This window comes from Danio rerio, chromosome 16, assembly GCF_052040795.2.
Source record: "Danio rerio strain M-AB ecotype USA chromosome 16, GRCz13ab, whole genome shotgun sequence".
Classification (NCBI taxonomy): Eukaryota; Metazoa; Chordata; class Actinopteri; order Cypriniformes; family Danionidae; genus Danio; species Danio rerio.
Genome location: NC_141036.1, coordinates 2,709,003 through 2,722,570, shown reverse-complemented (window position 1 = coordinate 2,722,570; position 13,568 = coordinate 2,709,003). Strand labels below are relative to the sequence as shown.

At 37.0% G+C, this 13,568-nt stretch overlaps 1 protein-coding gene across 3 annotated transcripts in view; it reads left to right on the top strand.

Moving 5' to 3' along the window:
- The window catches only part of wdr26a (WD repeat domain 26a), a 33,830-nt gene that overhangs the window by 12,342 nt on the left and 7,920 nt on the right, over positions 1 to 13,568 (top strand). For all 3 annotated transcript variants that reach the window (XM_087286420.1, XM_087286419.1, XM_087286418.1), the window contains exons 6-11: positions 4,136 to 4,292; positions 4,488 to 4,626; positions 5,810 to 5,950; positions 7,588 to 7,707; positions 12,188 to 12,333; positions 12,417 to 12,495. In XM_087286420.1, coding sequence (XP_087142546.1) covers positions 4,136 to 4,292; positions 4,488 to 4,626; positions 5,810 to 5,950; positions 7,588 to 7,707; positions 12,188 to 12,333; positions 12,417 to 12,495 — 782 coding nt within the window. The remainder of the gene's footprint in view (positions 1 to 4,135; positions 4,293 to 4,487; positions 4,627 to 5,809; positions 5,951 to 7,587; positions 7,708 to 12,187; positions 12,334 to 12,416; positions 12,496 to 13,568) is intronic.

Sequence of the window (13,568 nt, the reverse complement as noted above, 5' to 3'; positions counted from 1 at the left end):
CTGTTTAACAGAGAGGAGATTGTTTCAGCACATTTCTAATCATAATAGTTTCAATTAACTCATCTCTAATAACTGATGTATTTTATCTTTGTCATGATGACAGTAAATAATATTTGACTAGATATTTTTCAGGATACTAGTATTGAAAATATTTAAAGGCTTAACTTAGGTTAACTAGGCAGGTTAGGGTGATTAGGCAAGTTATTGTATAATGGTGGTTTGTTCTGTAGACTATTGAAAAAAATTTTAGCTGAAAGGGGCTAATAATTTTGACCTTAAAATGGTGTTTAAAATATTTAAAACTGCTTTTATTCCAGCCGAAATAAAGCAAATCAGACTTTCTCCAGAAGAAAAAATGTTATCAGACATACTGTGAAAATTTCCTTGCTCTATTAAACATCATTTGGGAAATATTTAAAAAAAGAAAAAAATCAAAGGGGGCTAATAATTCTGATTTCAACTGTATATAGGTTATGTTTATGCAATGAGGTATCAGAGTCTGTGCAGAATTGAGTGTAGTCAAACAGTTTTGAGATATAGTTGTGTGACTGTATTTGCAGTGCAGTGTGGACATAAATTCGTGGACTTTAGAAAATGAGAACAAATTAAAAGAAATATTTTTATTAAGGATTTTATAGTATATTCTTTATATAGATTTAATAGAATTTTTCCCCTCACAGTGTTTGCTTTGCACACATTACACATTCTAGTTCATATATTGACTGTTTTAACAGCAATTTTTATCAAATAATTAGTTAAATACTTTAATCAACCCTAAAAACAATCATTCAGATTAGCTCAGGACATGTGTAATCATTAATGTTGTTTGTTGTTGTTGTTGTTGTTGTTATTTATTCATTTTCTCTTTGGCTTAGTCCCTTTATTAATCAGGGGTCACCACAGCGGAATGAACCACCAGCATATGTTTTATGCAGCGGATGACCTTCCAGCTGCAACCCATCAGTGGGAAAATTATTATTATAATTTTATTATTATTATTAATCATAATGGTAGTATATTTATACATTTAATAATATTTCTTCTTATTATATTGTTTTATCATCATTATTATTAATAAAAAATAAAAATAGTCATCATATTAATCATGTTAGAAATAAAAACAATGTTAATTAATAATAATGTTAATTAATTAATAACTAATGATAATAATAATAGTATTTATTAATAGTTATTATTATATTTTAGTATTATTATTATTATCATTAATATATTTTCATCATTGTTATTATCGTTATGATTAATGAGAATCATAATCATAATAATATTATGTTAATAATAAGAAAGGCATCCGCTGCGTAAAACACATGCTGGATGAGTTGGCAGTTCATTCCGCTGTGGCGACCCCTGATAAATAAGGGACTAAGGCGAAAAGAAAATGAATGTATGAATAATAACAACAGCAACAACAATAATAATAATCATAATAATATTATGTTAATAATTGGAAGGGCATCTGCTGCGTAAAACATATACTGGATTAGTTGGCGGTTCATTTCGCTGTGGTGACCCCTGATTAATCAAAAGACTAAGTGGAATAGAAAATGAATGAATAAATTGATGTTATTAATAATAACAATGGTAACTATGATAATAATAAGAAGAATATTAATTCAATCATTCATTCATCTTTTTGGCTTAGTCCCTTTATTAATCTGGGGTCGCCACAGTGGAATGAACTGCCAACTTTTTACGCAGCGGATGCTGAAAGGAAAATGAATGTTAACAATAAAAGCAATGTTAATATTGATAATAAAAAGAATATTAATATTATTATTATTATTTGTAGTGGTGTTAAATGTTGTTTTTGTTTTATTAGCATCATTATAAATATGAATAATCAGTAGCATCATAATAATAAACATTAGTATCACTAGTAGCATTAATAAATAACAATGTTGATTTTTTGGTTATTCTGTTCATTCCTCCTCTCTTCATTCCCTCCTCTGGTTTCCTCTTCTTCACAGTGTCATGTAAATCTGTTTTTTCAGCTCGGGTTCGGTTCAGTTCTATTTTAGTTCAGCCGATTCAGGAGACGAACTGAGTTCTGGGCGCTGCGTATAAACAAAACAGTGTTGAGGAGAAACAGTGTTCACTTTGTGTCCTGTGTTCAGGCTGAATTCAGATCAAACTGAGTCTAACCCTCCACGGCCTCTCTGCTCCGTCTGTCTGTCTGTGTGCGTGCATGCGTGCGTGCGTGCGTGTGTGTGTGTGTTTGTTTGTTTGTTTGTTTTTTGTGTGTGCGTGTGTTTGTTTTTTGTGTGTGTGTTTGTTTTTGACTGTTTTTGTTTGTTTGTGTTTATTTTTGTGTGTGTGTGTCTTGGTGTGTTTGTGTGTGTGTGCACCTGGGTTTGTTTTTGACTATATGTGTCTGTCTGTTTGTGTGTGTTTGTTTTTGACTGTTTTTGTTTGTGTGTGGCTGTTTTTTGTGTGTGCGTGTGTGTGTGTTTGTTTGTGTGTGTGTATGTTTGTTTTGTGTGTGTGTGTGGGTGTGTTTTTTTTGACTGTTTTTGTTTGTTTGTTTGTGTGTGTTTGTTTGTGTGTGTTTGTTTTTGTGTGTGTTTGTGTTTGTGTGTGTATGTGTTTATTTTGTTTGTGTGTGTTTGTTTTTTGTGTGTGTTTGTGTGTGTATGTGTTTATTTTGTTTGTGTGTGTTTGTGTGTGTGTATTTGTTTTTTGTGTGTGTGTTTGTTTTTGACTGTTTTTGTTTGTTTGTGTTTTTTGTGTGTGTGTGTGTGTGTGTCTGGGTGTGTGTGTGTGTGTCTGTGTGTGTTTTGTTTGTTTGTGTTTATGTTTGTGTCTGTCTGTGTGTTGTTTATGTATTTTGTCTGCTTGTGTTTTTGTGTGTTTGTTTTTGTGTGTTTGTGTGTGTGTGTGTGTTTTGTTTGTGTGTGTATGTTTTGTTTGTGTGTGTGTTTGTTTTTGTGTGTGTCTGTGCGTGTTTGTTTTTGACTGTGTGTGTTTTGTTTGTTTGTGTGTATGTTTGTGTCTGTCTGTGTGTTGTTTTATGTGTTTTGTCTGCTTGTGTGTTTGTTTGTTTGCTTTTGTGTCTGTATGTGTGTGCTCCTGTACATGTGTATGTCTGTAACGGTGTGTGTCTGTGTGCATGTGTTTGTGTGTGTGTGTGTGTGTTTTGTATTTTCTGTATGGTATGTATGTATGTATGTATGTATGTATGTGTGTGTGTCTGTCTGTACATGTGCGTACATGTGTTTTTGTGTGTGTGTATGTGTTTATTTTGTTTGTGTGTGTTTGTTTTTTGTGTGTGTTTGTTTTTTGTGTGTGTGTTTGTTTTTGACTGTTTTTGTTTGTTTGTGTTTTTTGTGTGTGTGTGTGTGTCTGGGTGTGTGTGTGTGTGTGTGTGTGTGTGTTTGTGTGTGTTTGTTTTTGACTGTGTGTGTTTTGTTTGTTTGTGTTTATGTTTGTGTTTGTGTGTTTGTTTTTGTGTGTTTGTGTGTGTGTGTTTTGTTTGTGTGTGTATGTTTTGTTTGTGTGTGTGTTTGTTTTTGTGTGTGTCTGTGCGTGTTTGTTTTTGACTGTGTGTGTTTTGTTTGTTTGTGTGTATGTTTGTGTCTGTCTGTGTGTTGTTTTATGTGTTTTGTCTGCTTGTGTGTTTGTGTGTTTGCTTTTGTGTCTGTATGTGTGTGCTCCTGTACATGTGTATGTCTGTAACGGTGTGTGTCTGTGTGCATGTGTGTGTGTGTGTGTGTGTGTTTTGTATTTTCTGTATGTATGTATGTATGTATGTATGTGTGTGTGTGTGTGTGTGTGTCTGTCTGTACATGTGCGTACATGTGTTTGTGTTTTTGTATGTCTGTGTGTCTGTCTGTGTGTGTGTGTGTTTGGGTGTTTGTGCGTGTGTGCATGTGTCTGTGTGTGTGTGTGTGTGTATGTGTTTGGGTGTTTGTGCGTGTGTGCATGTGTGCATGTGTGCGTGTGTGCGTGTGTGTGTGTGTGTGTGTGTGTGTGTGTGTGTGTGTGTGTGTGTTTGGGTGCGTGTGCGTGTGTGTGCGTGTGCGTGTCCGTGTGTGTGCATGTGTCTGTGTGTGTGTCTGTGTGTGTGTGTGTTTGGGTGTTTGTGCGTGTGTGCATGTGTCTGTGTGTGTGTGCTGTACAGCGTATCTCCCTCCGTCAGTGATGCTGCCTCCTCGGCGGCTGCAGACTCTGCTCCGTCAGGCGGTGGAGCTGCAGAGAGATCGATGTCTTTACCACAACACCAAGCTGGACAGCGGCCTGGACAACGTCTCGCTGCTCATTGACCACGTCTGCAGCAGGTACAACACACGTCAGTGTCATATACCCCATAGCAGGTTCAGATGAGGTCGCAGCACACCGAGGACACCTGCTGGTCACAAGGAGTCATGCCTAATTAAAAACATCTCAACATAAGCAGATCACTCAGTCGTCTGCGTGGACACAAATATCTTTATATGTATGGTCATCCTGACTGCTGTGTCTGTGATCTCCAGGAAGCAGTTTCCCTGCTACACCCAGCAGATCCTGACCGAGCACTGCAATGAAGTCTGGTTCTGCAAGTTCTCCAACGACGGCACCAAACTGGCCTCGGGCTCCAAAGACACCACCGTGATCATCTGGCAGGTCGACCCTGTGAGTAGATATCACTGAGCAAACAGCTATCTATCTGAAACAAGTGCACTCGTCAGAGTCGTACAGCATTACTTTGCTACAGCAATCCACATGTTCAGTTTAATTTAAATGTTTTTTAGAGGCTAATTGCGAATACCATCGAACTGTTCATAATACTACTATAGAATTTTATGTCTGCTTTACAAATATTGTCCAAATACAGCTTTTATTCCTCTAAACATAAGCCGTGCTGTTGAATGGTCATCAATGAAACTAGTTATGTAGTATGTAATGTACACTCACCGGCCACTTTATTAGGTACACCTGTCTAACTGTTTGTTAACACAAATTTCTTATCAGCCAATCACACGGCAGCAACTCAATGCATTTAGGCATGCAGTCATGGTCAAGATGATCTGCTGGAGTTCAAACCGAGCATCAGAATGGGGAGGATTTAAGTGACTTTGAATGTGTCATGGTTGTTGGTGCCAGATGAACTGCTCTGAGTATTTCAGAAACTGCTGCTCTACTGAGATTTTCATGCACAACCATCTCTAGGGTTTACAGAGAATGCTTCGACAAAGAGGAAATATCCAGTGAGCGGCAGTTCTGTGGGCGCAAATGCCTTGTTGATGCCAGAGGTCAGAGGAGAATGGCCAGACTAGTTCCAGCTGTATATTATTAAATAATAATGATGCATGTTAGTAAATGTTAAACTATGATTAATAAATGCTTTCAGAGATTATTCATATTACTTCAGGGCTCATATGGACCTGGAAAAGGTTTGGAAAAACAAAAAAAACGCAAATCTTTCAGGAAAAACTCATGGAAAGTTTAAGTCTTGTGCAAACACAAGCCAACATTTCTTAAGTATTTTCATACAGACAGCAAGATGTTCTCCGAAAACTATTTTACAGATATAAAAATAAACAAGCTGCATGGATTGTGACACATTTTGTTGATAAGCTGTAATAATTTTGAACGTGCACTTTCTCTTATTTACCATGTGTACATAGACATTACATGAAACATTAGCTCATGAATATTTACCTGGAATTTTAGTAGTAAAATGTGTATGAATGCTGTTAGCTAATGTTAGTATATGCATTAACTAATGGACTATTATTCTAAAGTGTTAGCTATGTAATTAGTACTTGATCATTGGGGATTTTTGCAGTAAGCTCCCCAACACTGTTTTTAACAGGACTCTCAGCAGCTCAAGCAGCTCAAGACTCTGGAAGGTCATGCCTATGGGGTTTCCTATCTGGCCTGGAGCCCCGATGACACTTACCTGATAGCGTGCGGCCCAGACGACTGCTCCGAGCTCTGGCTCTGGAATGTTCAGGTGAGGGTCCACTTTCTCAACACGGGCTCAGTGGAAATTTTTTTTTTTTTTTAAACTGTTACAAATGACGTTTATTTGACTGCAGTTTGTATGTAAAATGAACACTAGGGGGCAGTATGACTACAACAACTGTTTCTTCTCATGTTAATGATATTTACAAGGATATGATGCTGAAGAATAAAGCATTATTTTAATTCATAAAAACCATAAAACATTTTAAAGATTTCATGATTTGTTGGGGAATATGTTTGCCTCACTTTTTTATCTAAGCACGGTCTCACAAAAAAGATAAAAATAATGTAAAATTATGTGGTTGCGGTGCACTTTTATCTTCAAAAACACTATTGGTCGAGTTTAGGGAAGGGTTCAGTGGTTCGCTAGGTGATTTGCTTCTGATTAATTAAGCCTTGACCTCTTGTGGACGTGTACAAAGAAGGACACAAAGAAAAACAAAACAAAAATATATAGACAGCGCCATCTAGTGGATTTGTCATCTAAAATGTGCAATGAAACATAACCTATTTCACATTTGCAAACAATGTAGACAGCACCCTCTAGTGGATTAACCATCGGAAATGTGCAATGTAACAACAAAATTCACATTTGCAAAAATTGTAGACTGCGTCCTCTAGTGGATTATTCTTCTGAAATGTGCAATGAAAAGTAATTTAATTCAGATTAATAACATTTTAGAAAGCACTCTTTAGTGGATTAGTCCTCGCAAATGTGTGATGAAACGTAACGTAATTCAGATTCGTAAAATTGTAGACGGCGCCCTTTAGTGGATTATTCATCAGAAATGTGCAACAAAATGAAATGCAATTCTGATTCGCAAAAACGTAGACAGCGCCCTCTAGTGGAGTAGTCTTCTGAAATGTGCAATGTAATATAATTCAGATTTGCAAAAATTGTAAACAGCGCCCTCTAGTGGATTAGTCTTTGGATATGTGCAATTTAACATAAATCGGATTTGCAAAAATTCTAGATAGCGCCCTCTAGTGGATTTGTCATGTAAAATGTGCAATGAAACGTAATTCAGATTCACAAAAACGGACAGCACCATCTAGTGGATTAGTCATCTGAAATGTGTAATGAAACGTAATGTAGTTCAGATTTGTAAAATTATAGGCGGCGCCCTCTAGTGATTTTTGCCATCTGAAATGTGCAATGTAATATATGTGAATTCACAACAATTTAGATGGCGCCCTCTAGTGGTAAAGTCATCACAAATGTAATTGAAAACATAGACAGCGCCCTCTAGTAATTTTGCTATCTGAAATGTGCGATGTAATGTAATTCAGATTCACAAAAATGTAGACACCGCCCTCTAGTGAATTAGTCACCCAAAATGTGCAATTTAACGTATTTCAGATTCGTAAAAATTGAAGACAGCGCCCTCTAGTGTATTAGTCATCAGAAATGTGCAACAAAATGTAATGTGATTCTCTTTCGCAAAAACATAGGCCGCACCCCCTAGTTTTTACACAGCAAGCGCCCTCTAGTGGATTAGTCATCTGAAACGCACACTTATTTTACGTTCTGCAGAAATGTAGGCTGAGGCACGTATTTGCAACGAGCCTGAGTTGAACATTCTGGCAGCAGCTCGACACACCTCTAAAGTTCCTCTTCTCATCCAGACAGGGGAACTGAGAACCAAAATGAGCCAGTCTCATGAGGACAGCCTGACCAGCGTGGCCTGGAATCCAGACGGCAAGCGTTTTGTTACCGGGGGTCAGAGAGGCCAGTTCTACCAGTGTGTAAGTGCCGTCGTTTTGTTACACCTGAGTGAATCTCATCAATCCGGGTCTCATTTCAGCCCAGCATCAAAAGAGCATTTCAAAACAAGCGATCTACAGTAGTTATCTTGAAAACATCCTAAAATGATTTGGGTGCCTTAAAAAAATGTTCTTATTTTGACTTTACTTTATTTGTTAATATTAATTTTTAGCTTTATTTTTGCTGTTTTATGTTATATGTACATGATTGCTATTGAGTGTTTCATTTCCACATCTGAAGAAATTACTGTGAGGGGAGGCTTTAATGATGGGGATTAATGCATCTTAGATTTATTGAAGCATTTGTTGATCTGGGTTTATAAAAAATCAAGTTATGTTTAGACAGTAGCCCCTTTCACACAGTGACACCGGTAAATATCTGGAAAATTTCTCAGAAAAGCGCTGTTCACACTGGCAAAAGTGTTGCAGAATTTTACCGGAAAAGATCCTCCACACATCCATTCCGAAATACCGGTAAATTCTGACATCATCAACCGGAAATGAGCTCTAATCGGCTGCGCTTATGTTTGTAAACATAGTAGTGGTCGTGCTTTTGTTGATAGCTTCACTTTTATTTAAAGCTTTAGCTTTCATGCAGCTGCTTTTGTCCCAGAGATATCCGAACCGCAGCTAAATGTTTACACACTCGACTACATTACAAATTCTGTGGATGGAAAAGTGTTAACTCTGATGGTTCTTCCAAATCTCAAATAAAATATTGCCATTGGTGCATTTCTTTTGTTGTAGAAAACGCAAAATCAAAATAACATTTAAAAAAATTAGTTGACAATGCTAAAAATCTGTGTTATTCCGCAATATATTGCTTTCTTAACTCTTCTGGTGTTTAAACTCTGATATTGTCTGTCTAAAAGCGATTGTAAATGTGATGAACTTGCATATTTTTTTGTTATTTTGACCTTGTGTCACGTTGTGCTCTGTATGACAGCATTTTAATTTTAAAGGTGCAGCAGGTGATCGTCTTCAGAAACACGTGTTGTTGTGCTGGTTGTAAGTCTCTTCACAGTCCAATAGTAATGATTAAAGTAAATGATCTAAAAGTGTTTATATGCGTTTATATATTCTGAGTAAGGCGTAAAACTAAAAAATGTTCATCCAATTAAAATTTGTCAAGCCCATAATTCCCATATTTATGATAAGTAACTGTCAACAAATGTAGATTTGTACAACTCCGCTCCCGTTCACACAGACAGATCTGCCGCGTTCACGTGCACACGAGAGAGAGAGAGAGAGAGAGAGAGAGAGAGAGAGAGAGAGAGAGAGAGAGAGAGAGAGAGAGAGAGACATCGGTGAAAACAAATGCTGAGTCAAAAATTTGAAAAATCCTGAATCAATATTGGAGTTGGTTTTGCACAGTGGAGGAAGGACGACACCATGCTGAAGTATTTCTGTTAGACAGGTAATGTTCTGTTTTAAAGCTATTTTAGTCTCGCAAAGCTGATGTAGAGTGTGGCGTTATGAATGGGTTAAATGCACAGAAGTGTTGTTCAGCCACTGAAATCTTCCAGTAAGAGATTGATGTGACTATTTTTAGATTCATAAGGTCGTTTTACAGCATCAGTAATGTAGATTTTATGTAGTTTAACAACAATATCACATCAGTAAATAGTGCTATTCCGCCTAGCCTGCTTTACTGAGCTGAAGTTGCTTTTATACTCCCATCACATGGGTCCATTTCTGAACAGTGACCGCCTGTGATGTGCTCGCTCTGAAATAGCATGCAAGTATGGCTTAGTAATAAGTGTAATTCCTGCATGCTGCTGGCCAAACATTAAGCATACAGTAGTGGCTTTAGGACAAAGCGTGTGAGACAGTAACGCCCCATTCACACGGGGCTTCAGCGTCAACGCTTGACTGAAGGCGTGTCTGAAGTTGGGGCTGACGTGATTGTCATAGCAGCATCAGCCAATGAATGTCAGTCAGCAATAGGCCACTGTCTAGCTGGTGTATTTGCATACAGCGATCTAATTGGCTGACGCTTCAGTCGGTGCTTGAAAAGTTGAGCTAGTCCTAACTTCTGCAGTGAGCAATGCCTCTGAAGCGGCGCAGACGGATCCACAATGCAGTTCGGCAACGCCTGACGTCACCCATTCAAATTGAATTTAAAGCATTGATGCTGACGCCCCGTGTGAATGGGGTGTAAGACCAGCGATCCTTGCATGCATGAAATACTGCACATTATGACAAGCTCTGCTGCTACACAACTGAAAACGTGCTCGATATAATACAGTTTTTCATCGGGTATTGTAGTATTATAAAGTATTGTAAAGTTTCTAACTGGTGAATGACATGATCTAGTGTGTTGTCTACTGTCATCTTTAATGTCATTCCAGAGGCGTGGCTTTGGGAGGGACTGTGTTCTCAAAGCATTTTGGCAGATCACCTACTGCACCTTTAAGTTCAACTAACATTGACAATGTCATCAGTAGCCTGGAAAACAAAACAAAAAAAGCTCAAACACAGAACTAGAAATTGTAAATACTGGCGAATAACTGTCTGTTATTATTATTTATTTATTTATTTATTTATTTATTCTTCAGTACCAAATAAGTGCTGCCATTTTAACCATTTAAACCTCTTCAGTAGCAGGTTTAAAGTTAATCCCTCACTGAATTTAAAGTTTAAAGAAAGAGAGCAACAAGGTTAAAGTGAAGGTCTACTGTGAAATTAAATCCAGGATCAAACTGGTGGTGTAAACGTAAACCTGCTAATGTTAAACAAGCTTTCAAATTTGGTGCTACAGAATTATTACATAAAGCTTGATTTGATTTAGATTAATGCTGAATCCTTATTGGTTCAACCTAATCTTTGTGTGTGGTTTATTGAACAGTTCTGTGCTTATTTTACACACATCAACCAATTAAAAGTAAAGAGAAAAACTGCCTGGTGTTTTATCAAATAAACATGTTTTTTTTCTCCTGTTTTAAGTACTTTGTTTTGTGATTTAAGTAAGTGAAAATACATTTAAAATGAGATTTTTATTTATTTATTTAATTAATTTAATTTATTTATTATTAGTTTTGTGTGAATGTAGTAACCCCCGTGTAATTGTTCATAAATACCCTTAAAAATGTGTAAAAATTCCTGTCTTCTTGTTTTAAAAATGCGTGTTGATAGTTTGGGTTGGTAAAATGTTTAAAATATGTTTAAATTCTGTGAGTAATTTGTTACCTTTAAAATGGAAATATTTTCCAACATTATAAATGCCACTGTTGATTAATCTAACACATCATTGATGAAAATTATAGTCATTTTTATCGATTATTATTATTATCTTTTCATGATTGCATATATTTCAAGTTGGAATATGACCTCGGGCACCTCCATATGCATGTGAAGAGTGTCTAATTAAGCAGATGTTTGATGTTTTGTTTTGTTTTGATGCTCTGTAACTGTTGGGTACAAAAATGTAGACAGCACCCTCTAGTGCATTAGTCATCGGAAATATGCATTGTAACGTAATTCAGCAAATATTGTTGACAGCACCCTCTAGTGGATTAGTCATTAGAAATGTGCAATGTAATGTAGCGTAATTCAGATTCACAAAAGTTGTAGACAGCGCCCTCTAGTGCATTAGTCATCAGAAATGTGCATTGTAACGAAATTTTGCTAAAATTGTAGACCGAGCACTTTAGTGGATTACTCATTAGAAATGTGCAATAAACATAATTAAGATTCACAAAAGTTGTAGACAGCGCCCTCTAGTGGATTTGTCATATTACATTTTTAATGAAACATAGCAATTTAGATTCGCAAAAATTGTAGACAATGCCCTTTAGTGGATTAGTCATTAGAAATGTGCAATGGAAATAATGTAATTCAGATTTGCAAAAAATTGTAGGCAGCACCCTCTAGTGGATTAGTCATTGGAAATGTGTAATGTAATGTAATTCAGATTCACAAAAATTGTAGACGGCGCCCTCTAGTGGATTAGTCATCAAAAATGTGCAATAAAAGTCAACGTAATTCTGATTTGCCAAAAATGTAGAAATCTCCCTCTAGTGGATTAGACATTTGAAATTAGCAATAAAGTGTAAATTTATTCAGAATTGTAGACAGCACCCTCTAGTGGATTTGTCATCTAAAATGTTCAATGAAACATAACAATTTAGATTCCCAAAATTGTAAACAGCGCCCTCTAGTGGATTAGTCGTTAGAAATGTGCAATAAACTATCATTTAGATTCGCAAAAATTTGGACAGCACCCTCTAGTGGATTTGTCATCTGAAATGTTCAGTGAAAGTTAAGGTAGTTTAGATTTGCAGAAAATGTAAACAGCGCCCTCATGTGCAATGAAATGTAACCTATTATAATAACTGCTTGTTTTTGAGTTGATTTAGGACCTTGGGTATCTCCATCTGCAGCCTCTCATTAAGCAGTATTTTGAGGTTTTGTTTTTATGCACTGATAATTGTTGGATGACGATGAGTGTGTCTTTGGTCAGGATCTGGACGGGAACCTGCTAGACTCTTGGGAAGGCGTCCGTGTTCAGTGTCTGTGGTGTTTGGGTGACGGCAGGACAGTTCTGGCCTCAGACACACATCAGCGCATACGAGGATACAACTTTGAAGACCTGACTGACAGAAACATGTGCGTTTGCTGCATTTCACACCTTTTGCATTTAGATATGCGCAGTTGTGTTAGTGTGTGTACAATGTTATTGTCTCTTACAGAGTTCAAGAGGACCATCCTATAATGTCCTTCACCGTGTCAAAGAATGGAAGATTAGCTCTGTTAAACGTCGCAACTCAGGTGAGCATCACATTTTAAATCGGCAGGATTTTTTTTTTATTGTTTGAGTTTCATAAAATCATAGAAATATTCGTCAGATTTAATCAAACTATTTGGATATTTAACTCAATTCAAGTTTGTTTAGCACTTTTGTTTCAAGCCAGCTTTACGAAAGGTACACATTATTGTATTACAATCGAATTAAAGAGCTCCTGTTATGCATTTAAAGAGGTCATTTTTTCATATTTTGGTTTTGGGGGTCTCCAACAACTTACAGGAACTCCAGCACACAATAAGGCTATGTAGACAATTAAAAACTCATTCATCATTTTAATCAATGGTCACCAACTTTTTCATCACCGTGGACCGGTCAACTCTTGACAATTTTACTGCGGCATGTGGGCAGGGGGAGTGCTAGGTGACTATCATTTGTTGTCTCAGAGGATGACAAGCTGACAAAACAGTGCTGCAGCGCAGATACAAGCTTTATTCATGGAGAAGATTACAAAGCACTGCAGTGTTTTTCTGAGATAATTAGTCTACTCAAATGTGTATATTGCTTTCAAAATATAAAGCTGATTGGTCAGTTCTTGTCACGTGACTCACGGTGCGCTCGCGGCATTTTAAAGATGCACGCCTCTATTGGAAGTAACGATCTTGCACACGGCCATTATCATTTGTGATCTCCAGCGGTTTATCTTCTTGCACAGACATGCTGGTTTCACTTGATTTGTTGACATACGGGTTGCGGATCCATTCCTTGGCAGTTAGCTTGTCCTTCACTTGGCCTTTTCCCCTTTGCAAAGACGTCTGTTTCTTACTCATTTTACGGCTTGTGCGTTAAATTTGGGCGCTCAAGTGACCAAGAAGTAACTAAATAATACTAATCATTTTTCAGAATAAAAGATAGTTTAGACTAATTTAGAACAATTCAGGATTTCTTGTGCTGCCCAGTACCAATTGATCCATGGACCGGTACTGGCCCGGGGGTTGGGCACCACTGATTTAAACAGCTTATTACTGAACGTGCCAGTCAACTAATAGCTAATGAATGACTTTGGGTGCTTTCACACCTTTGAATCGATTTAGTTGTT